This window comes from Takifugu rubripes, chromosome 8 (assembly GCF_901000725.2).
Source record: "Takifugu rubripes chromosome 8, fTakRub1.2, whole genome shotgun sequence".
In the NCBI taxonomy this organism is placed as follows: Eukaryota; Metazoa; Chordata; class Actinopteri; order Tetraodontiformes; family Tetraodontidae; genus Takifugu; species Takifugu rubripes.
In genome coordinates, this window is record NC_042292.1 from 2805173 (window position 1) to 2831093 (window position 25921).

Consider the following 25921-nt stretch of genomic DNA (forward strand, 5'->3'; position numbering starts at 1 on the left):
GCGAAGCCGATTACATAATCCACACGCCATTATATCTCAGCAATGGTGTCCCCTTGTGCTCCCTCTCCATCTGAGGCGTGTGCTGTACATCTGTTACCATGACAGCCAGGGAGCGGTGCTCCCCAAGGAAACAGGTGCTCCTGCAGACACCTGTGCAGCTCAATTATTCACCAAGAAATAAACACAGCCAGAGTGTTTTCAACCACAGTGTATTGCAGCATTTAAAATCAGATATAAAAAAATCAAGAAGATAATGATAAAAAGAGGCACACCAATAAGGCTGTAAGCAACTCACCTTGATCCAACAAATTAAAATCATGTTAACATACAGTACCAGGTGGATTGATGATGATGATGATGATAAAACACCTGGAATAATAGAGCAACGGTAACAGCACTTTCAACACACCACCAAATGGGCTAGTGGTGGTGGTGGTGGGGGGGGGGGGGTACAACTGCCTTGAAAATCACCAGCCTTATCTTTTTTGGATTGACATCAACACAGAAAAACATTTGACACTGCGGCGTTGATACATGTTCACACTGCGTGCCAAGGGGAATGAAAAATAAAGACAGCATGATGAGTAAATTGCATGAACATAGGAGGAAAAATATAAAAACCATTTGCGCCACGTCATCAAGAAATATTTTAAATTTACTGAACATAACAAAACACATTTTCTGCTGCATTAATGGTACATTGCAACAATTTTGCCAAAGATAATGGGAAACAATATTGTTATTAGGATTAACATTTCTTTATGTAATACATGCATGTGTTACATGAAAGTTGTTACCTAAACTGTAACGGCATAAGAACCCTTGCATTAGCACATATGTGAACACAAGCCTTTGGAGAAAAGTGTGAACGTAATCAATGGTGTAAAAACCTTGAACAAAACCCGTCAGAGTGGCTTCAGTAATGGGCAGCAGTGAAAAAGTGGCCTGAAAAAGCACCAGAACAACAGCTCTCTCTCCACATGGCTAGCAACAATATGACTGAGTTACAGCGTGATCACTTTACAATATTGGATTCTGAACCAAAAAATAAAAGACTTTCAGCATGATATTTTAAAAAAACCCCGCACAAACAAAAAACAGGAAACAGAGTGTGAAGCAAGTTAGTTGCGGCACAATTCAGTTTAACGATAGCAAGTTTAATGATAGAGCTGTACTGAGAACAGTGAACCACTGTTCAGTCTTATATGAATATCCAATAAGAATAGCTTCTTGTAGCACAGCATACACACAGTAAGATTGAGGCTACTTGTGAACCAATAAATAGGTTATTTAAACATACATTGAATGTAATTAATTTTTAGTCAGTGCTTTGTTTTTGTTTTTACTTATTGCTCTGTTAACTGTGCCATTTAAAATCAATCACGCACCAGAGGGTAATTGCTCCTGTAAACAAATCTTTACATTCAAAATCTAAATTGGGACCCAGCAGGCTTCACTTCCGTGTTCCCCTTCCCCACATGGCATTGGCTGACCAGCAGTCAAAGGCTCATCGTCACCAACCATTACACGGTCAACCGATTCTGCATGAGGTCTGCGTCCCCCTCCTTTGCTTTTTCGGTCAGGGGGAGCACGGGGATGTACATCGTTGGCGGGTTGGCTGCCGGTAAATCCTGGGCAGGGCTGCAAAGATGTTTGAATCGCTGCAGAAGATAAAAAGTAATTGGTTGGCTTTCAATTCATTTTGGTTTATTCATTACAGAAAGGCACTCGTGTTACCTGAGCCAGTGTTCCTGGGGTGACGGAGAAGGCATAGATGGCCCAGATGGGAATTAGGGAAACAGAGGAGAACGTGAGCACCAAACCAAGTGCGGTGGCCCAGGCCGGGGCCACGAGACCTCTGACCAGGCTAAGTGGAGACCAGTTCACCAGGGAAAACAGGAAGGTAGCCTTAAGTAGAAAGACCAAAACAATCCCAGATGAACCAGGACTCAATGTATGGGAAATGCAACTAAATATAAGTCTATGTTCTCTGGTTCCTAAAAGACTTATATACAGTAGATTTGGTACCACAATTCTATTACACATCTTTTCTTGAGTATTACAAACAGGAGAATCTCAGCGTGGACTCACAGTGCACACAGCTGGGGTCAAGTATTTCCAGCACAGTTTGAAGATGAACAGGGGCTTCTTGCCGGTCATGTGTCTGATGTTGGCCCGGAAGCGTTCGGCTCCTGTGGGTGAGAATAACTTTATCATGATATCACCACAGCTGGAGTTTAACTTGTGACTGCTGTACACTCCCCTATTCATAAATGTCTTTGTTTTCTAGAAAGCAGGAGAAGCAGATCAAGCGGACTAGGAAAAGCAAAAATGCTGAAATGATTAGCAGAAAGAGGGACTCATTGCTCTAAAAATGCTGCTTATTAACCTTCAGACACACCACAATCCTTAACACACCACTTAACCTCCTGATCCACTTGGATTAGAGAAAATAAAATCCTATTAGCAGGATCAATAATCACAGTCGCAGTAATTATTGGCCAAACATTGTCAGTGCAGCTACACAAAATGGACTTTTTATTTAATTGGGAACAATCAGGCTCATGAGGGATTAGTTTCAAGGTAAAACACGTCACCTTAGTTTGCAACACACCAAAAAGCCTTTTTTTCTTTTTTAATAATTTGATCGTAAAAAAGAAAGTTGAAAATCCCAGTCATAAAGAGTGGTGTGTGTGTGTGTGTGTGTGTGTGTGTGGGGGGGGGGGGGGGGGGGTAGAGAGTCCCGACCATTGTGTCCCACCTCTATTTAACCCCCCCTCTCTTAAGTCCCCTGCTCAACTCACCTACTGCTGGGAGAGCCATAAAAATAGGCTTCCTTGTTATTTGTCACACACACACACACACACTTTCTGCTGACCGACATGATTACACAGTGATTTGCCGGAGACATAGGACGTCTTGATACTCCTCATGCCTAATGACTGTTTTTGCCTGGTGAGGATAGCGTCTCGCTGGGCCGCCTGACCCCGACTGAGAGGCGGCGGGCTGGCAGCTGATTTAGGGCCTGATTTAGGTATCGGCCATTAAAAGAGAGACAGACCTGGCCAGGAGCCAGTCTCTTTACAACAGCCGCGTGAATACACTGTCTGCGGATTGCTTGACTAGAGATGGAGAGGAAGTAGACAGGAAGTAGACAGCTTGACTGAGCTGGTTTAGGAATGTGTGTTCTCCAAACCCAGAGATCCAGAATCCTGAACTGTGTACCTATTAATAGGCATCATAGGAATCGTTATCTGACTTTTTTAAATCAATATTCTCATGTAGGACGGCCCTCTTTTGTATGTTAACCTGAAGGATTGTGTGTCTGCCGTTTCTACCAAAGACGTTCATGTTGTGGCCACACCACACTTTAGCATTTTGCTTCTGTCGGTGAGGCCAAGGCCCAGAGCGAGTGGTAAAGTTTCATAATTTGGTTTATATATGGTCTACATACCTGGGTTTCAGCTGTCAATGGATTTCTGCTAAATATTTTCCCCTCTGCTCTTGGAATGTTACACGTGTTTTCAATTGGAATCAGAATCGGATTCTGATCACATCTGTTTTCAATAACAAGGCATGTGAAGGTGTGAAGAATCAGATCATCTTATTGAGGCTGATCTACAGAAATGCCTTTAGAATCAGTGGCTCCTTTGATGATCTTTAGAATGGAGCAAAAAGGGCAGAAGTTTCAACTTATAGTAATTGAAAAGTGTTTGTATTTAATATATCTTTGGTGCACTTTTTATCGAAAAGAAGTAGATTCCGTCAGTAGCTATCTTGCAGCAAAGGAAAAGGTAAGAGGAGTCGGCATCTGTACCATAAATCCAGCCGACGGCCACAGATTGGAAAATGGCCAGGAGCAGCAGACTGGCACCGCTGCACGAGTAGTGATCATAGATCTGAAACACGTAGATCCCCCCCTGGATAGATGGTAAAAAGTCACTTTATTCCATTCGAGAAAACACAGAGAGGAGAGGAGATCTGACAACCTTATCAGCTTGTCTGTGCACTTACCGGTGTGACCATGACCAGTCCTGCCAGAAAGCAGACGGAGCAGACAAAGAGCAGCAGCAACTCCCTGCGGCGGCCCCGTCGGATCAGGTGGGGGTAGAGGTCAGTCACCGACGTCATCAGCGCCTCCAAACTCACAAACTGGGAGACACATGTGGGATTGTTCGCACGTGCTCGATGCTGTCAGAGTCGTTTACTGAAGTCACGCGCGTGCGCGTGCGTCTACCTGTGTGTCCAGGCCCAACATGATGATCATGATGAAGAAGCAGACGGCCCAGAGCTGTGGGACAGGCATCATGGATACAGCTCTGGGGAAGGCGATGAAGGCGAGCCCCGGGCCTGTCAGAACACACGATGAACAGTTCGTTTGTGCGCACGTTTGTGAGAATGACCCGGAAATCTAACTAGGTTGGAAAAGAAGAAAAATAGATTGTCCTAGATGTAATGCACTCCAAACGGTATATTACATAAATATGGCATAGGTGTCACAAATGGGTCGACTGATGCAGTTTTTTTGGAATCCCGAAAAAGGGGATCTAAAGCCAGGCAGCAGCTGTCATAATCCTGATGCACCAAAACTTGGGGGCAGCTAATCTGAGATCTTTCCAGGGTGAATCAGCACCACCCCCATAGCTTCAGGTGCTAATTTCGGTCTTTAAGCTTAGATTGTGTGCCAACTGTTCAGAAGATCAGCATACAGCTAAATGACTGGGAATTGTGACATGGAAACCCCAAGAAAAGAGCAACTATTGGAGATATTGTTGTAATGATGTTTTACATTCACACTTTAACGTCTCCCACACACTGTGCATTCTGTCTTGGTTTATTTCCAGAAAGCAGTTGTAGATTCAGGCAGCGCATCCACTTGATTGTGCACTAGACTGATGCAATGAACAAAACCACCTGGTTTTGGTTCCAGTACAGGCTGGAGGATCACCAACTACTGCAGTGGAATGTGATGTTTAGCAGTTAGGTGTCTGTTGGTTGGAGAAAAGTGGTTTACCTGACTGGGCTACGTTGGATACGTCCATGCCTTGCTCTTCAGCCATGAAGCCCAGCACTGAGAAAATGGCAAATCCTGCCAGGAAGCTGGTGCTGCTGTTCAGGAGGCAAAGAAGGAAAGAGTCCCTGCAAGGTCACAGAGGAAAAGAAAGTTCCTTTAACATCACGGAAACACAGAGCCTAGAGGAAAACTAGCTTATATAAATATGTTAGGGTGAAGTCCATGGTGTGTGTGTGTGTTTGTACTGTGGTGTTAGAAATGTGGCAGCGAGGGCCTTTTTTTTTGGAGGTGTGGCTATGAGTTTGTTTTCTCTGTCCATTCCAGCCATTCTTTCTGAAATCCAGCTAACAATTCAGGACTCACAGTTTACATTATTCAGTGAATAGATGACATCTGAAAAGTCTGTGTTTGGTGTGTGTGCATATGAGTGTTTGAAAATCTGAAAAAGTGTGTATTCGGTCCGTGCGACAGTGTCTCACTTATAGCAATTATTGTTGTATTTGTTATAACTGCCGAGGGCCGTGAGACTCCCCAGACAGATTCCATAGGAGAAAAATATCTGGGTACCTGCGTCCATCCACACCTGGAGAAAAAGAAAAAGAGAGGTGGAAAAAAGAAAAGAACATGATTGAATGTATGTATAATTATTTTAATAACCTTGAATTAAATTTAAAACTCAGACGGGGCTGAGAAACAGCAATCCATGCCATGATTTCTGAATTTCTCTCTCGGTTAGTCAGAGAACAAATGGCATCTTAAAATTAGGCAATGAAACATAAACTCCATTAAACTTACCTTAGAAGCAGGTTATACTTTCAAATTATAACTGTTGCTATATTAACTCTCATTACATAGCACCATAACTCCTCCAAAACTCCTCAAGTAAGTTTCAAAACACTTAAAATCTAAAAATGTAACAGAAACATAATGGGATGAGTTACAAAACATTGAAAGATAAACAGATATTTGTAATCTCAGAACTAGTAGTAATGCTGCAGACACAATATAGATACAAAAAAATAAATATAGTAAATATAATAAATATATTTTATTTCACCAAACACTGACAGTCCTGCCAGTTTAACTGCCGATGAGATAAAACTGCATGTTAAGCGACAGGGCCCTCCCCCTGCCTGAATGAGCTTTTATACTCTCTGCAAGAGTGACTAGAAACATTTCTCAGAGAGAACATTTAGTATAACACAGCTTCTACACAAATGGACGGGGATTTGTGGGCGTTCTTTGTACCTCTGGGTCTGCCAGCCGACCAATGTCAGGTTTGAGGTAGTAAATGATTCCCCGGCCCGCTCCCGGAAGTGTGATGCCACGCACCAGGAGCACGAGCAGCATGACGTAAGGGAAGGTGGCTGTCAGATACACCACCTGTTGGATACACCACCGGGATGTGGTCATAGCAGCAGGGAGGGAGAGAAATCAAGAGGGATTTGATGGCAACAGAGACAGAAGCAGAAAGAAACCTTAAGAAAACCTGTAACTTATTATTATTATACACAATGGTAAACAATATTTCTTATTTTCTTATCAGATCCCTCATGTTTTGTAGCATGACGCTGATTTCAACTCCTGAATATCAAAACTAGCTTGGCAATGAAACATTTAAATCTACAAAAATGCAACTATAATGTCTACACTTATATTCTTCGAGCCGGCCACAGGTGACACTGGAATGCTTTCCACTCACCTTTCCAGTAGACTTGACTCCCTTCCAAACACAAAAGTAGCAGATAACCCAGATAGCCGCTAAACACAGAGCTAGCTTCCAGTTGATTGGACCGAGTTTGTCCAAATTGTCTGAAAGGTTGAGAACTTCTCGCCTACAACACACACACGATCACTACAGACAATCTATGGCAACGATCCCACTAAACGTGACATTACACTCACTCCCAAAACTCCATGACAGGAGAGGTGGCGTTCTCAGGGAGGCTGCCATTGACCGTTTGGTTTTGGTGGTTGAAGAGAATGCATGTTCCTGCAGGAGCACACCAAAGATTTGCCTTTTCAGCATGCAACATGTCATTTTTGGAAACGTGCATTGATGCTCGCCAAATGTGCTGACCAGTGTTCCATGTGTTGTTACAGTGCGACCAGGGCAGTTCCGCCTGGAAGCTGTAGACCAGATAGAAGAGTGCCCAGGCCAGGATGACTATGTAGTACACGCAGCCATGCAGGATGATCACCTGGCTGGCATAGCCGAGACCTGTGCAAACATACGAGTTGAGAGGACATCCACGATACCAAGGTGCCAACTTTCACTTCAATTCAAATTATTTTACAATCACGACTGAACTTTAGCCAGAGGCTGATCCCCAAGCAAGCAACAATGCCAAGGAAACAAACTCCCTTTAAAACAGGCAGAAACTGTTAGGAGCAGGCTAGTGCGGGCCCTCCTGCTGATGGCTGGCCAGTTAAAACAGGAGGAGAAGGGGAGATACAGCAGACATAATCTGCTTCTAATATATAAAGTTGTTCTTTGAAAATAGTGGATCAAAAACAAGTCATGACTCTTGGCAGTGCAATTTTTTTCTGCTCTGAATTGCTGTCAAAGTCCAGCAATCTTGTGATAGCTTATGTAATTCACAGCAATATACAGATAATATTTTGATTCATATTAAGTTTCATTATAGGCGTGATCCCACTGCAGGGAGTAATTTGACAGTGCCAGAACTATAATGTGTCTCCGTTACAGGATCCTTCCCCGAACAGCCAATTGCAGGAACTTTTACGGGGCCAATCCAAGTCCCTGCTCCAGGTTAGGTATTTAGATCGCCGAAGAAAAACTCCTGAGGTGGTGCCTGACGTTTACTCGACACCAATTGGCTAAACCCAGCAGAAGAGGAGCATTAGCCTAGCAGTCACCGCTACTCCTCTACTCGTTAGGATTTTAGCTTTTGGTGGCTTACCCACATAACCTCATGGTGAAAACGGTTGCACAACTATTACGTAGCAATCATTTGACATTGGATTAATTCTTTGTTGATGCTTTGAAAACCACATAGTGTGACGGGTACAATTTGGACCCAAAAGCAGCACTCTGGAAAGCTGGAACCGTTGGTAGTGACCCTTTATTAGTACACAGGCCAACAGGAACTCTGGCAGACAAGGAAACACAGGAAACAGTCCGTTCTTCAGGCTCAAGGCCCATGCAAAGTCTATGGGTGTCGGGCTCAGGGATTGGGTTTGAGCAGAGCCGGAATGCGGAGCCGAGGGGGAGGACGTGAACCCTCGGAACCATACAGGCAGGAGTGACAGAGAGGGTCTTACAGGACATGAGGCCGAATAAGTAGCAGAGCAGACTGGGGATGAGCAGCAGCGAATTTGGGGCCAGTCGGAGCGGTCAGGACCAGTTCAGCAGACAGGAACCAGAAACGCTGAGGCAGATGTCGTGGTCAGGGACGGAAGGCTGGTGAGTTTATCAGGAGACAGGCGGTGCAGGCAGGTCAGGGGCAAACAGGTTCGGCAACAGGAGGTCAGGCAGATAAGCGCTGGAGAGTCTTGCATGGAAATGCTGAAGAACAATCTGGCAAAGACTGAGCGTGCAGGGGAGGCTTATAAGCAGGGCGGGTTGGGAATAAGCTGCAGCTGTGCTGCAGGTGAGTGGAGTTGAGCTGAACGATGGCGGTTGGCTGCCGTCGAGTAACGGTCAGCAGCTCGTAGGAGAGCAGCCCTGGCCTGGGACCAGGTCTGGCGGCAATGGTGGATAAAGGCCTTGACGGACGGACGGGAAGCTTCCTTCTCCAGGGCTGGGAACAGTGGCGGCTGGAAACCGTAGGTGCACTGGAAGGGAGAAAGTCCAGTGGCAGGGCTGGTTAGGGAGTTGTGGGCATATTCTACCCACAGTAGCTGCTTGGACCAAGTGGGGGGATGTCTGGACGCCATGCAGCGAAGCGCCGTCTCCATCTCCTGATTCACCCTCTCCGATTGGCCGTTGGATTGGGGATGGAACCCAGAGGACAGGCTTACGGTGGACCTGATGAGGCTGCAGAACTCCCGCCAGAATACGGACATGAACTGGGGACCCCGATCAGAGACTACATCAGACAGAAGGCCGTGGAGCCGAAATATGTGCTGCAGAAGTTAAGCAGTCTCCTTGGCCGATGGAAGCTTGGGTAGGGGCACGAACTGGGCCATCTTGCTGAACCGGTCTACCACTGTCAGGATAGTGGTGAATCCCCAGTGAAATATGGGACCAGGGTCGATGTGGAACAGGCAGAGGTTGCAGGTAACCGGCAGGGGCCTGGTGGGAGGACTTGTGCAGGCTACAGATCAGGCAGGCGTTGACAAACTCTCTTGTGTCCTCCTCTAAAGTGGGCCACCAGAACCGCCGCTGCAGGACCTCTTTAGTGCGCCGAATACCTGGGTGACAAGTGAGCTGGGAGCCGTGGGCCCATTGCAGGACGTCAGACCTCAGACCCTCCGGGACAAACAGGCGGACAGGACAGGAGCTGGGACCAGGCTGATTCTCCAAGGCAGCTTTTACACGCTCCTCTACCTCCCAGGTGAGAGAAGCCACCAGGCAGGGAGCAGGGAGAATGGTGTCCGGGTTAAGGGCAGTGTCTTCTGTTCCCAAGAACTGGCGAGATAGAGCGTCAGGCTTGATGTTGGGGGAGCCCGGCCGATAGGAGAGGGAAAAGTTGAATCTGGTAAAGAACAGGGACCACCTGGCCTGACGGGAGTTCAGTCTCTTTGCTGAACGGATGTTCTTATGGTCCGTCCAAACCAGGAAGGGCAATTTAGTCCCCTCCAACCAGTGACACCATTCCTCCAATGCCAGTTTCACCGCCAACAGTTCTCGGTTCCCAATGTCATAATTCCTTTCTGCCGGAGACAGACGTCGGGAGAAGAAGGCACAGGGGTGCATTTTCTGGTCATCCGCAGAGCGTTGAGAGAGAACGGCTCTGACCCCCACGTCAGAAGCTTCCACCTCTACTATGAACTGCCTTTCAGGATCGGGAACCAGGAAGATGGGAGCTGAGGTGAACTGGGCCTTGAGGTTCTGGAAAGCCTCCTTGGCAGCCTGGGACCAACGGAAGGGTACCTTGGAGGAGGTGAGAGCAGTGAGTGGAGCGGCCACGGTGCTGTATCCCCGGATGAACCTTCGGTAAAAGTTGGCGAACCCTACGAACCGTTGCAGCTGTTTCCGGGACTCGAAGACGGGCCAGGAGGTGACGGCAGAGACCTTGGAGGGGTCCATCTCCACACTGCCTTGACCGATAATGTATGCCAGGAAAGAGACGGAGGTATCATGGAATTCACACTTCTCGGCTTTAACAAACAGAGAGTTCTCCAGCAGGCGTTGGAGGACGGCCTGGACATGATACACATGTTCCTCCTTGGAACGGAAGAAGACCAAGATGTCGTCCAGTTAGGCAAACACACTCTTGTTGAGCATGTCTTTTAAAATGTCATTAATGAGTGCCTGGAATACGGCCGGGGCATTAGTAAAGCCGAAAGGCATGACCAGGTACTCATAGTGTCCAGTGGGTGTGTTGAAGGCAGTCTTCCACTCGTCCCCCTCCCGGATCCGGACTAGATGGTTGGCATTGCGGAGATCCAACTTGGTGAAGACCATGGCCCCTTGAAGCAGCTCAAAGGCTGAAGCGATGAGTGAGAGAGGGTACCGATTCTTGACGGTGATATCGTTGAGGCCCCTATAGTCGATGCAGGGCCTCAGGGACCTGTCTTTCTTCTCCACAAAGAAGAACCCTGCCCCAGCAGGCGATGAGGAGGGACGGATGATCCTGGCGGCCAGAGCGTCATTAATGTAGGCCTCCATGGCCTCTCTTTCTGGCGCTGTCATACGGCCGATGAGGGGGCAGGGAGGTAGCCTTAGCCTTGCTGAACACCTCCCGGAAGTCATGATATTCGGAGGGCAGAACGCCTCTGTGTACTGCTGAGCCCTCCCCTTTTACTGGACAATGAGAGACGAAGTAGAGACAGAGGTTCCCCTGGCGTCACTCTCGCTCCTCAGGAGTACAGCTGGTGCGTCCCAACTGCACGGGTTTGGCCCCCCAGATGAGGGCTTTGCGAGACAGTTGGGGGCGGCTGGAGACCCCCGCAGGCGGGCAGATGAACGGTGTTCCACCCCTTCCTGTCGTAGCCCTCTTCTCCTTGCCTGGATGCGCCTGTCCAGCCGAGAAGTCAGTTCGATGAGTCCATCGAGGGAGGGCGGAAGATTGAAGGAGACCAACTCGCCCCAGATGGGGCTCCCATCCGGGGCTCTGGAGCAGTGCCTGGTTGGGGAGCAGGAACAGGACCAGCCGGTTGTGACACCGAGACCACCAGCTGTTGGACCTGGGTGGCTACTGAAGTTAATGCCCGCTCCAGGGCCGACGCCACCTGCTGAGCCTCTGCAGCATTGGAGGCTAGCCGGGCCTCGAATTGTTGGAGCCTTCCCTCCGCCAGGTCCAAGCGAGACTGAGGTGATGACGAGTGTGCTGGGTCCATGTTTGGCCAGATTGTACTGTGATGGGTGCAATTTGGACCCAAAAGCAGCATTCTGGAAAGCTGGAACCGTTGGTAGTGACCCTTTATTAGTACACAGGCCAACAGGAACTCTGGCAGACAAGGAAACACAGGAAACAGTCCGTTCTTCAGGCTCAAGGCCCACGCAAAGTCTATGGGTGTCGGGCTCAGGGATTGGGTTTGAGCAGAGCCGGAATGTGGAGCCGAGGGGGAGGACGTGAACCCTCGGAACTTCCGTTTACAGCGGGCAGGAGTGACAGAGAGGGGCTTACAGGAGATGAGGCTGACGATGCAGCAGAGCAGACTGGGGATGAGCACCAGCGAAGTCGGGGCCAGTCGGAGCGGTCAGGACCAGGTGAGCAGACAGGAACCAGAAACGCTGGGGCAGAAGTCGTGGTCAGGGACGGAAGGCTGGTGAGTTTACCGGGAGACAGGCGGTGCAGGCAGGTCAGGGGCAAACAGGTTCGGCAACAGGAGGTCAGGCAGGTAAGAAGTGCTGGAGAGTCTTGCATGGAAATGCTGAAGAACAATCTGGCAAAGACTGAGCGTGCAGGGGAGGCTTATAAGCCGGGCTGGTTGGGAATAAGCTGCAGCTGTGCTGCAGGTGAGTGGAGTTGAGCTGACGGGGTGGGAGTGGCTGGCAGGTAGAGTGGAAAATTACTGGGGCAGAGGGACAGGAGGGAACTGGGGGAATGGGGCTGTGACACATAGCTCCAGTTCTCCATTTACAGAACAGGTTGCACAACTACTACAGGCACCCTATAGAATAGAGCATCTCACACCAGAGACTCTTGTGATTGACATGGCAGGGCATGAACGAAATAACAGAGGCAGACAAATGGAAAAGAGTTGGACTGGAACCAACAACAATTGTTTTGAGTCAAAAAACAACAAAATTGGGCAAAAAGAACAAAGCTGTGAGATATAAATATGTCATTGTGTGACTCCAGGCTAGCACTGTCTACTGATCAAAAGATGTAGAATGAGTACCTCCAAATAATGGGCAGATGGCCCTCCAAGCACTGACCCCGCCCAGACTGGTGTACTGTCCAAGTGAAGTCTCCAGGAGGAATAAAGGAATGCCACACAGCACCAGAAACAGCAGATAAGGAATGAAGAAGACACCTGCACCCACACAAACCAGTTAGCGCGAACATCTAAGGACTATTATGCTTCATAAACAACGATGAGATTAAACTATATACATGTAAACCGTATTCAACAATATATGCTGTGGCGTCCCTAAACATGGTGTATTATTACAGTTAATGCGTCGTAGATCAACCAATTAAACACATTATTGTGGCTTGAAAAGCTTAAAGAAGCTTAAAATAATTGGATTACTGTCCTCGTTTTTCCATTAAGCGCAGAAAAGGAACAGATTTTCTACATACGACCACAACTGGTGCGGTCACATGGTGAAGTAAATCAATTCATCAACGATGCCATTCCCCCTCATTTACAAAACACTTACACAATGAAAATCCAGTTATAAACTACTGAAAATGCAGTGTAAGCACTGAAGCTATCGAGTGCTCAGCACATGTGCAGGAATACTGGCTTTTGCTCTCATACATTATGAAATTTGGAAGCAATTTAGTTCTCTTCCTGGTATGTATTGTACAATTGCTGTAGCTATACGCAAGAGACCCCGAACTGCCACCTTTCTTTCCTTCTTTTCAGTGGATTAACATGGCTTCCTTTCTAGATGACCTATTATGTCACATATGTAACAACTTGACAGACTGGCATTTTGAACAACAGGAATGTGGATATTGTACAAATTTGATCATGTTATACATAATGTAGGTGCTCCGTGATCACTGTATTACTTTAACTCTGAATCAGGCTTATGCGTGGAGGGAAAACCTGAGTTCTAGTCACATTACCTCCACCCTATACACACACACACACACACACACACACAATAGATTAGGTTTAAATCTAGCCCATTTCTTACAGTCAACCTGAAATTTCACACTCTCACATTCTACAGGCAGTGCACTTCAGAATGGGGCCCACATTCATCCAACTAAAGAAAAATAAGAGGAGCCTAAAGTTTGACTACTGGTAAAGAGAGAGAGCACCACAGTAACATCTGCTGTTCTTACCTCCTCCGTTCTTGTAGCAGAGGTAGGGGAACCTCCAAACATTACCCAGGCCAATGATCTGTCCTGCCACTGCCAGCAGAAACTCTGCCTTGTTGGCCCACTGTCCCCTGGCACGCAGACCATCATCTTTGCAGGATTCCACTCCATTTGGTGTATTGGCTTTGAGGAAAAAAGTGTCCTCTTGCTGCAGAGGTCTTTTAGTTGCCATTAGAGACACGCTTGGTACAACTCCTGAGGAGAAATAGTGCACAAAAAGTTACGTTTTAAACTTAAAAAGCAAAAGGCTTGGGATTAAATGTCAAGATTCCGCTCCCTCTGCTTCTTGCATATCTCCCAGGACCAGTGAGGGTGTACCTTTATCTTGACGGCTCTGGTACGGGGTGATATAATTTGGGTTTTGTAACGTGGTGCTTGCTTTTTTTTTTTCTCTTCTCTCCCCCCCTTTTACTTTTACATATTACATTGGCTGTAATGTCCGCCTGCAGATTTTATTAATTTAGATTAATTAGCTCCACATGCTTAGACTTTATGTGACCATCATCTACATTTTCCGAGTGTAGAATGTGACTAAACTATACATTACACAATATGAACCAAAAATAATAACAGTTTAATAACAGCAATTGTACAACAGCTGCAATTATATCGCTTTCATAACATTTTTTTTTTTTTTTTTGCTGCACGAACCTGAACACGGCACAAGCGATTTTGACATCGCAGCCTTTCTGAAAGGGATGCATGAGGAGAAGCTTTCGAGTTACATTTTCACAGAATACAACGGTATTTTATTCCTACCTTCCGCTCTAACCTGAACGCCGCTGCCGTCCCAAATTCTTCTTCTTTTGGTTTTAACGGCAGCCGGCATTCATATTGTTGCATTACTGCCACCTTCTGGTCCACTATCTCGCTTATCTATACGTATCTCCTTTTTACTCGTCCAGTACAGGTCAGAAATTAACCAACCTCTTTCCTCCTGCCCTTCTCACCCCCATCCACCATTCCCAGTTTCCTCGGCGCATCCTTGATCGGTTTCCTTTCACCACTTTACTGCCTGCATGTTAAAAAACACATGCTGTGCTGTTTCCAGTTCGTAACAATGCTCACTTCGACCACATGGGTGTTTTCCCCACAATATATAGTATACTGTTTAAGTTGCTGTAGCGATTCTTAACCTTGTTTTTATAACCTGCTATTATATTTCTCTTTTCTCCGCTTTAGTTATTCTTCTTCCCCTCTTTCCCTTCTCTGATAATTATCTGAACTGGACTTTGACAAAGGTATTTGCCATCAGCTCTGCCTTTTCTTTGTCTGTCACTGCTGTGACACCGTCCTCCACCAAAGCCGATAGCATTACTCTCTCTTATCTCCAGCCATCTTTTTAACCACCCCCCATACCTCCAATACCTTTGTTACCTTTCCTATGAGTCACAGTATTATCTCCAGAAGTTTCTTTTTGTCTGTCTTATTTCTCTTCTCAGTGCTCCCTAGGCCTTCTTGAACTAAATCAAATGTTGGAAATTGTATTCTTAATTTTTTTTTTTTTTTTCGTCTAAATGCATGTTTCTGTTTTCCACTACCTCCTTTCACTTCTCATAGTAATGCCTCCTTTCTCCCATTACCTTTGGTCGCTGGAATAGCTTTTGCTGCAGCTGCTAAGATGCCTTGTTTTATTTTTAGAATCAAGCACCTCTATGCTCAGTTCCTCACTGACTTCATTTAACTCTCTATCACTTTCCTTCATAAATGTCTGCCAATTTGCTTTTTTTTAAAAAAATGATCCCTTTGCCTCCCATACTCTGTCCTGTCTGCAGAGAGGCAATGTTTATCTCGCACCATTCTGGATAATGATCACTCCCTATTGTTCACCAATCACATCAAGCTACAATGTAGCTCAACACCAGTGTCAAGTGCAGCATCGACTCTTTCCCCATATTCCATCTGAGTTACCGATCGCTTTATCTCCCTTCTTCCTTTAACCCCTTTTTTCCCTTCTCTCAATATTTTCCCATCTTGAGCATCATCCTCACTAAAGATGGATGGTGGATAAATCTACACTATCACCATCCATCTCGCCCCCCTTTCATTCTGAAAATCCCTGCCACCCTTCATTCAGCCGCACAAATGGTTTAATCCGAGAGCTAACACAAAAGCAGGTGCTTTTCATTATAAGAGCACAGACCGTTTCGTAATGGAACACTTTATTTCCTGGTTCGGGTCATACCATTTGAGCAGTAATGCTCAAATGGTATGACCCGAACCGGTGCATCCAAGGAGTTTGGGGGACCCCCCCTTGGAAGACTACATTTTGATAATCATTTGGAAAACATAGTGAACACACACTGACAATTACACTTGTATTGTTGTTTGGCCAGTGGACGGCAAAAAGTGTTTGTGTTTATTAATGTTTGCCAACTACTTAGGCCATCGTTGTACAATCATTGCACTTTATAACAAAGTTGATTATAAAACTAGAAAGGTCAGTAAGGGGGGTTGTAGGATATTTCTAAAATGGGATTATATAAATATAGCTTGTAAGCTTCAAAATTAGCTGTGAAGCTGTAAAATTAGCCATAAAGACTCACATGTCGTTTAGAAACAGTGAAGGTAATAGAAAACATAGCGGAGAGTTGACACAATTTTAGGGCTTCCATCTCCCTACTGTTGATTTGAACCCTGGCCGTAATAAAAAAAAAGAAAAAAAGTCCAGGCTCCAACCAGCTCAGTTTCATGGACTTCAATCAGAGAATAACGGCAAATTTTATCAGGAGTCGTGGTATGTTTTATCACTTTATTAATACATTTTGAACATTACATGCATTTCCACGCACATATGCAACTCTGCTAAAGCTGGGATTTGAATTAGATGCCATTTAAAAAGACTTGAAGTGCACGGACCTCCGCCAAGCAGGTAATTTCAACACATCTTGTCACTGGAAGAGCAAAGGAATCCAGAACATCACCTAAACTTAACAAACTTTTTTTGGGGCCAGTATCATCATTTCCTGAAGACTTCATTAGAATCCATTCAAAACTTTGTAAGTTATTTTGCTAACAGAGAGACAGACCACCGAATAAATACCAGCCGTCAACTCCTAGACCAGCAGCTTGTACTATTACCGGTAATGTATCTCTATGATCTCTACCTATTCTGTCCTCTACCTGTCCTACCTTCTCCTCTTTCTCTACCCAGCCCCCCTCTACATGAGCCTGGTCCTGCTCAAGGTTTCTTCCTGTTAAAGGGGAGCTTTTCCTTGCCACTGTTGCTTGTTGGGGGTCAGGCCCTGGGATTCTGGAAAGCACCTTGAGACAATTTTGATTGTAACAGACGCTATATAAATAAAGATTGATTGATAGATTGATGACCTCCTTGGTGGAGGTAATTACCAAATATGTCAGAACAGACTGTTAGATGTTTTTGTCACTCGAAATGATAACAGCTAAGAACAACACGAAAAAAACAAACAGCCTCATAAAATGCAGACTCTTTTGTCTCAGGGGTCAAAAAGCACTACTTTCAGGGTCTTTCTATTTAGACACCATTGTTGTGTCCCGACAGACTGGCACTCGTAAAAACTGGTGCAACAAGGATTACAACTGTCACAGCATGTGCAATTTCTGCATGCTTTAAGACTACTTGTAATTATGTCGGACAATGAGGTCAGTGAGTCACTGATCTACAGTGGTTGGCTTTGTGTCACCAGTCACAACAGTTCGCGCCATTCCAATAAAATGGAAAGGACTTCATATTAGGTAGCAGAACAAAAGCATGTTGGAGAAAAATAACAAGGAAACATTGCTCTCAGCTCTGTGTACGTATCAGGACCTGTGTGTACATAATGCAAAGCAAATGTAAATTACATTTTGGCCACATGCGTCCTGAGTGTGCACAGTCCCACAATCAAATGCTGATGGGGTAGTCTGAGGGTCTCCCTGCCTCAGGATGTCTCCTCAGGATGAGCACCTCAGTTGCAGGCAGTGGAAGCATGCACAAGTGCTTGCTGACCAATTCGGAGCCCGCTTCATGTAAGTGTACTACCTGGGCTGCAGTCCTGTCCAAGTGGCAGTCATCTTCAGCCGACATCCCATAGGGTTCTGTGGTGATGATTGTAGACCCTCAGCCCCCCTGGGCCTTGTGACCCACTTGACACATTGTTAAGGTTTGCCCCAGTCCTGATGGCCACACTTCAGCAGATGTAATGGTCAAGGACAGTTACCAAGTTATCCTCTTGCTCTTCCAGCTGAAGACAATAGCTTCATGCTATTGAGTTCTGTTTAGTTTGTCACAATGTAGCATTTTGCGTGGTACAAATGTACCATGTACATTTTTGGGTGGCTATACAAAAGGTTCAATGACTGGTCCCATACACTGTGTGTGTTTGGGCACCGTGGTCTTGCATCAGCACCGTGGTTGCAAGTCCACAGTGTGCTGTCTCTACTATGCAGCCACACGGATGCCTGTAAGCGACACAGTCACATTTTATACAGCGTGGTTGCGCACCTACAGTAATTGGTGGACTCTGAGCATGTTCATCTTTACTGCACATATGATACATGAAAATACACACAATTCAGGCTTGCACATGATAAGGAAATTCTCTGACTTCCTTGGCTATGTTGAGTTTATCATGTGGACAACAACAAACTACTTTGGAAGGATGGTTGATGTCAAAAGGTACAGTTACTGTGAAGACATCTGAAAATGGACAATACATGTTTGGCAGCCAAGCAGGAATAGTTGTTGGGGTCCAGGGTTCCGGGTTGTTTGGTGTTTTTGGAGAGGAGTCGATGAGCAATAGCTGGCGCTGCAGGCAGGACACCTATTTAAGGAGGGTGCGTCTGCCTGCCAGTGTTGGAGTATTTTGGAGTCTTGTTAATTGTGCGTTTCCCTGCTCTTTTGAGGTCTTCATGCCGTCTTGTTGGACTTGTGAAACGTGCAGAACCCAACTCCTGTGTTGGCTGTGCGCTGGAGCTCCCTGTGCGCCCCAGAAGTTTGAACTAGTGCTTCCCTGCAGTCCAGGAGGACTGCCGTTTTTGTATTTGTTAAAGAAAACTTATTTTTGGACTTTTTATCACTGCGTTCTTGCCTGCTTTCGGGTCCTGTTAAAACCCAATCATAACAATAGTTCCCCAATCAGGCTGGGAATGTCACCTTTTTAGGAGGGCTCACGGTAGTATACTGTATATGCTGTCTAAATTTTCCCTTTGGAGAGGCACATTTCTAATGCACATTGGTACTGGAGTTTTGCTGTCTCCATCCTGGGCTATAACAACTTACTTCCTAGACAGAGTTTTGTGGTTTTCAATGTCAGAACATATCCAGAATGCTTTAAGCAAATTCTTCTATTACACACCTGCAGCACCTAACTGCCACACACAAAAACAACTTTTTTAAGCCAAAGTAACATTCGTTTCATTTATCAAATGTTGCTAGCAACCTGAATTTATGCGTTTCACAATAGCAAAGCAAATGAAGCAAAATGTAAGCAGACGATGGCATTAGTGCTGGTGGTTAACTAGCCACCTCATTATTTGCATATGGAAAACATCAAAATTAATGTCTAAATTTACTCATCTCTACAAAGTAAGCACAGTGTGAATTGAATAAGTACCATAAAAATGCCGAAAGTCACAAAACATTCCGACCCCCTGATTACTTTCCAACAACTTTGTGGCCAAGTTGTGGCAACCTGCCGGTTGGTGCCATAAATAGTGCCCATTTAATTCAACCATTTCCAGCTCTTTTTTCCTTTTTTTTCAATTTTGATCCCCAAGTGTCTGGTAGTAATCCTTGGTGTTTTTTTCTAGCTTTTCTTGACATCACATTTCCGTCCACTGGTTCCTCTGAGGACCCATCAGAGATCCTTTTAGGTAATTCTTATTACTGTTCTCACTGAATAGCTCCATCTTCTCTCATGTGCTATACAATCCAAAACATCTCTATCTTGCTGTTTGACCAGGGTATCACCATATCGCTAACCCTAATTACTTACTCTGTAAAAGTAAAAAGTACACACCATTGCTGTTACAAAGCTTTAAACATTGTGGTTATGAGTTTCCTGAAACCTGTTGCTTGCTGTTGCAGTCACATAAATTCCCTGGCCAATCACAGTAATGCACTGTCTGAAGTGTGTCTACGTCACTTTTCAGCATCTTGCCTGCTTCTTGAAGAAGCAGGCACCAAACAAGTAGCACCAGAGACCAGGGACATTTCCTCAGTAAAAATGGGAGTAGGGTAACGTCAATGTCGTCAGTAGAAACACGACCTACGCTTTTATTGACTCCAGTTTTGAAATGAGTGCAATGAAGTGAGGCAGGTGTAGCTTTTAAATCAAAATGGCTGCATGTCATGATTGTGACTAAATGTGCCAAGTCGGCCTGCTCTACTGTCAAGTATCCACCAACAAAATGTGGGACTAGAATGCATCACATTGATGAACGAATCTCACTTTTAAGATTTGAATTTTTGTTTTTAAGGTTGTATATGTACCGATAGGTCCTTATCTATCACAAACAGGGCTAAAAATAGAGGTAACCATGCTTTTCCAGTGGCCTTTCCTTATCTCTACATGTTTTTGGAAACCGCTCGGCCCAAACAACCGAGTCCTTGCTTACGACATACTTTGATTCATTAGCTATTAATCCAAATTTAGCTTCACCTTTTACTACTGCATTCTGTTCTATGTGAAGCTTTAAGTGTGTTGTCAGGGGAGAGAAAAAGTCCATTTGAGAAAAATGTCAGTTGTCCATAACAAATAGATCAAAGAATGTGGCTAAGGGGGTGTCTATTGCTCAGCTACTAAGCTAACTTGACAATATTTGTAATGGTGTTCAGAGGAGTGGGTACAAAGTCAGTCACCTCATTCAATCTTCCAGTTTTTAACACAAACAAAAGCCAAAACTAAAACTTTACTTCTAATTAGTGAGTTTAATTTACCTGTGCCTAGGAGCTCAGCAAGCATAGTAATTTGATGGCATAAAACAATGTAAAGAATTTGATGTTTTACCAACTCACATATTTATGTAGTTATATTAGGTATATCATCCCAAAGGAATCAATAAAGTTGAATTAATCAGGCTTAAACATATCAAAATGTCAGCTATAAACAGATTCTGAAACAGGTTCTGATTTACAGCTCTTGAAATTGCCGGAGAGATTTCTTGATCAGGCACAAGCTTGTCAACTCATATTAAAATGATTTGTGTCCATTGGCATCAGGTTTGCATGAAAGACACATGACACCAACGTATTGGTCCACTGTTGTTGTCGTTGCTACAGAGGATTGCATGTCCGGGCACCGCCTTCTTGCATAGTATGTATGTACAATATTTTCAATACAAAATATGTTGAATTGAAACACTTTGACAACATTTTTTGTTGTTTCTGAATCCAAAATACAGTTGTTAGATATGCTAATAAAGTTGTTTTGAGGCATATTTACACTTTAATTGACACTGAGAGCAGATCCTTTCCACATATTAGCCTGACGTGCTTAATTATTGCCTTTAATACAATTTTTGTAAAAGTTTTAGTCTTGCCTTTAGGTAATCACACTGACAGACAGTAAGCCAGTGTGATATATTAAACCTGAAAGTGTGATTCATAGCTTAACATAAATGTAAGTATGTTCATATTTCCCACACCCAGGTATAATTAATCTGTCCTCTTTCTTCACATTTTTACCATAGCCTATAATTACACTTTGTACTTTGTAAAAAAAATCTCAACTCCAGATTCTCTGTCTAATTTCCTGTCAATGAAACCTTTAAGGCATGCATTGTTTTTTATTTAACATTGAAGACACTACAGTTGCGAGACTTACCTCTGTCGACGTGAGCACTCACCTTGTTTCCAAATAAGACAGCCACACTTTACCAGCCGTAAAATATTAACATGACAAAGAAGCCCAACCCACCAACATTGAGCAAGTGTGACCTTAAGACACTTTTGCATTAAAATGAATCATTTACACATTTAATTTTGCCAAATATTATGGATAGGGGTTTATTAGTTGATTTTAAACTTTCCTAATTTGTGGTCTCGAATTGTAGTGCTTTTTGCTTCAGCATTCCAACATAAAATTTGTAATGTTGTTGCCATAAACCTGTTCAAGTTTAAGCTTTCTGCACATTTCTACATGGACAACTGGAAAACATTAGCAGGCACAACTCTGCGCTGGGTCAAAGGCACAGAACTCGAGTTATTATCAATTGTTTTTTATCATAATTTGCTGACACAACACCATTGCCTGATGTAAGCTGCCACACCCTACATTTTGTTTCTGCTTCTCTGAGAGAACCAGTGACTAAAAAGAAAATTGAGTGATGGCAAAGTGCAAAGTCTGTGCAGTAAAATCTGAAATCTGGTGGCGTGGAAAGAGGCATGTGGTAATATTATAAACAAAGAAGCCTGATGTTTTATTCCTTTGCATATTTTAACATCAAAATAGGGCGGAGAAAGAGGTACAGAAGGAGTATATTTGAGCTGCCATTCAAAGGCGACTGAAAGGAGGATTGTCTCCTTTGATCCAAATAAGCCATGACCAAATGAGTGTCCTGATGTGTTATCTATGATGGAATGTCATGAAACCAGCAAGATTGAATGTGATGGGTGCGGTGTTTGACACCTCAATCGTGAACATGGTATGGTGGATAAACACAATTATACAGTCGTAAAAAGCATTTTCCCAGCCAATCAAAAGGACCTTAACTTTTTAAGGTGAATCAAAAGAAGGTAGAAGCCAGACAGGAGCATGCATGCAGGAAGTAATAATTTAAAAAAAAACCCTCAACAATCTAGATTTGTAGGGCCAGCAGATGGAATTTGAGGTCTGTCAATGCTTTGGCCCTATTTTAGAAATTGGAATGTTTGTAAACTGTAATTTATTCTATAAAATCGTATATATGGTGGTTTATTTGTTTCTCCCAGTGTGAGTTAATCTCTTATGGCCTGGAGTTTTTCTTCCCTTATGAGGCGGTCACGTTAATATTCCGGCCCATGCTGAGCAGCACAAACTCGTAGGTCTCAGCCTGAACATGAGAAAACAGTGTTAAGACTGCTTAACATTGCTGAAGTGTCCTGCCTGTGTTGAGATAAAGGTGAGCAAAGAATCGAGGAATGAAGTTGAAAAGGAAGTCATAGAGATTAAAGACAAAAAGGGATGGGGGGGCAGCCAGTTTCGATATGCTCTGACTTTTAATCAAGCTTTGTTGAAAGACAAAAGACAAACTGCAAGAGGGAAGAGAATGTGTGGAATTTTAAGAGTGAGCCTGTCAGAACAGATACACTGGGTGGGAGGTGGGAAGGGGTGGTAGCAGGTAGGATGAGAGTAGGAAAGGGTTTAGAAAAAGAAATGACAGCAGCTGAGGTATGGGCTGGTTCAGCGATACCTGCAGCTCTCATGAAAGGCTTCACTACATGAATCTGCTGACATTATTATACAGCTATCCAGAGAACACACACACACACACACCCACCCACCCACCCACACACAAGCATGCAGACTGTAGAGCGCAGACCCAACACGGTTATACATGCCTGTGATCGCTTATACCAACTCATCTCTCCTAGTCTTAGCTGCTCACTGCCTAATGCCACTGTGTTCTTTGTTTGGCGGCTGGGCTTATGTTGGACTCTGGCGCTACCAAAAATCCAGGCAAATGACTTTTCTCACTTTTTTGCCCATCTTAGCCAGGAGATGAGTTGTTAAATTGTGGAGCGTAGAAAACATTGAGCTTCAGATTGAACTCACAGCTTGGATTACAGGTGAAACCTGATCTAATTAGACAGTCATGTTGACTGCATTCCAAGGTTTTTACTTTTTTCCATATATTACATTTATTAACTGCCTGCATTCTCACAAAGATCTGCAGTAAAGCCACTGTTGGGAGCGCATTCTGACATGGCAGTTTCACTAAATCTGCTGATGCAATCGAGTTTTGCAATGGTACCAAGCGACCACGTGTAACACTGAAAAAGGAGAAAATATCCTTGAACTGATGTCTTTTGTACTCATGAATAGCAGGCACTGACAACCAATTTCAGTTGAACTTGACTGTAAATAACCAACACTAAGAATGACATAATCCTTGTTTGAGATTCAACTACAGATATATTTTCTACATGAATCCTAATTCATTTTGAATTCAACCTACATTTGTATTAACTCCTATTGAAGATATGCCTGTATTGTTATTTAATTAACCGCTATAATTTTCCAAAAGACAGGATTCACAGACTTGTGTCAGTTTGAGTGTCTCTTCTTTTTTGATGTGAGTTAATTACAGCTTCCTTATAAGGTATTTTATCCTGAAAATTGAGTCAGACGTGCACATCAAAACAGCCTGCACTGCAGGTAGCCGCTAACATACATCACCTGACAAGTCATATGAACAGTCAGCCCCCTTCATAAACAGCGCACACGCGTGCGCACACACACACACACACACACACGCACACACACACACACACACACACACACACACAGATAATTCACCAGTCTTGACAAGATGGTCAGCATGCAGGGAAGCTGTTATTCTACCAGGGGTTCTTCTTCTTCTTATTGAACAGTGCGTGAAGATCCGTGGCCTCCTGACCTCTGGCCTCTCAGTCTGCCTTCATGTGCAATCAACATGTTGACAGAGGGATAATAGAAAGATGGATAGAGCTGTTTCCTTTGTGGGTGGTGTGCTGTAGCAGACTCGGGGCCCGATTTACTAAGATGTTTGTCCAGCGGGCCTCTACCAAGACATATTTCGTGCAAGTGACAACAGGTGCAGTATTCAAATATGAAATTAGTGCATTGCTGCTTTTATCACCGTGGTGAGTGTAGAGACAGAGCAAAATTGCAAAATGAAATTCTCTGAAATAATCTGGGTGTGTCAAGGACAAATCGTCCAAATGATTGCCAAACAAAAATCTAAGAAGGACATCTGTGCCATATAAAACAATATTGGGAAAACAAGTATCAGAGGAGGAAGTAAAAAGAAGGAGGCAAGACCTGATGCCACCTGATGTTGTTGCTGGCAGAACAACAGCAACAACATAAAAAAGCAGGCTATCATTCATTGATGGGAGGCCCCAGCGGCATCTAAGAAGCCTTTTACGCTCCAGCAGGACACTTGAGACATACACACACACACACCAAACAGCTGGTCAGTGACTTGTCTGGTCTATTCATGTTTATTTATTTATGTAGCGTCCACTACAATCAAAAATGTCTGTAGGTGTCTTGTCAACTGCAAAAACCCATATTTGATTTCATCCAGTGCTTTGTGTAGACGGAACTTGTATCTGCCCATTCTGCACATCGTAACATTTAATACAGCAAACCAAGATAGCAGCTCCAAGGTGTCATGGCTGGATAGGCGGTATGTCTCAATTCTATTTATTCTGTTGTTCCCACTATATGATACAGCCTCTCTGGTGACAATTTTGAGATCATTCATACAGACATTTCCATGCAGAGACTGTTGCTCGTTAACATGGACACATTTGAATTGATTTAATTATATTTCCTCCTGATACTGCAGGTGAATTATCTCGTGGCCATGTGTGCCATGCTTTTTAAAATAAATAAATAAATAAATAAATGAGAATATCACTCCAGCTAATTAACACCAGCAGTCACATAGCCATAGCCTAGACAATATATCCATCAGTGGATTCGCATTTCTCGATGACCGTTCACATAATTAATAATTAAAAAGAATAATTATTAATTAATGCACTCTGCCCAGAGTGGATGCTCAGCCCTGAGTGAAAAAGCCAGTGAGGCCTGGGTGGAGGTCTAAAGGGAGGGTGTGGGACAAGGAAGGGAGGGTCCCCCCGCTGAAAGATTCTTTTTAGGTGCAGCCAGAGAAATCCTACTGTGGTCTCACGCCCTGCTTCCTCTGTCTCTCTCTGTCTCTGTCTCTCTCTCTCTCTCTCTCTCACACACACACGCACACACAGGAAGAAATATCAAAATAAATAAGAAAAATCCTTAGTTCTGCACAGTCTCCCAGTTGCTCTTTGCAAAACCCTCAAAACAGATCGATCAGTTTGCAGGATTAGCACCTTTTCTTGGAATCTCTTTAATCCAAGAATGACCTGTGTTGTTAGAATTTACCCTTGCAGAACTTAGATTTTAACTGAAAGAAACAGCACAATGAAGAGGGTGAAGCTTTCCACATTGTTTTTAAACTGTAGTTAGCGGTTTCCTTCCCTGTTTGTTGTTCAGCTGAATCCACATCTGCTAGTGTTTTCTCAAGCCGAAGTCAGAAATGAGACGAATCAAGTACACTAGTAGCATACAAGTAATGTATGCTTCCT

At 44.2% G+C, this 25921-nt stretch overlaps 1 protein-coding gene and 1 long non-coding RNA gene across 5 annotated transcripts in view; one reads left to right on the forward strand and one right to left on the reverse strand.

Moving 5' to 3' along the window:
* Window positions 1-193: 193 nt before the first annotated feature.
* Window positions 194-14999, reverse strand: LOC101067463 (sodium- and chloride-dependent GABA transporter 2-like). 4 transcript variants are annotated; one of them, XM_011606111.2, is made up of 15 exons: window positions 14407-14999; window positions 13612-13842; window positions 12491-12625; window positions 7095-7235; window positions 6920-7007; window positions 6717-6849; window positions 6263-6397; window positions 5494-5597; window positions 5015-5139; window positions 4238-4350; window positions 4015-4152; window positions 3818-3920; window positions 2092-2192; window positions 1738-1908; window positions 194-1661 (listed from the first exon to the last, which is right to left on the reverse strand). In XM_011606111.2, the coding sequence occupies exons 1-15, from the start codon at window positions 14474-14476 to the stop codon at window positions 1524-1526; spliced, it is 1926 nt and encodes a 641-aa protein (XP_011604413.2). In that variant the 5' UTR covers window positions 14477-14999; the 3' UTR covers window positions 194-1523. The 4 variants fall into 4 exon arrangements, with proteins under 4 accessions (XP_011604413.2, XP_029696945.1, XP_029696946.1 ...); XM_029841085.1 differs by having other exon boundaries at window positions 6920-7235; XM_029841086.1 differs by having other exon boundaries at window positions 6920-7235; window positions 14299-14429.
* Window positions 7159-25921, forward strand: part of LOC115250848 (uncharacterized) — a 28003-nt gene continuing 9240 nt past the window's right edge. The window contains exon 1 of the long non-coding RNA XR_003889408.1: window positions 7159-7277. This is a non-coding gene — a long non-coding RNA (uncharacterized lncRNA). The remainder of the gene's footprint in view (window positions 7278-25921) is intronic.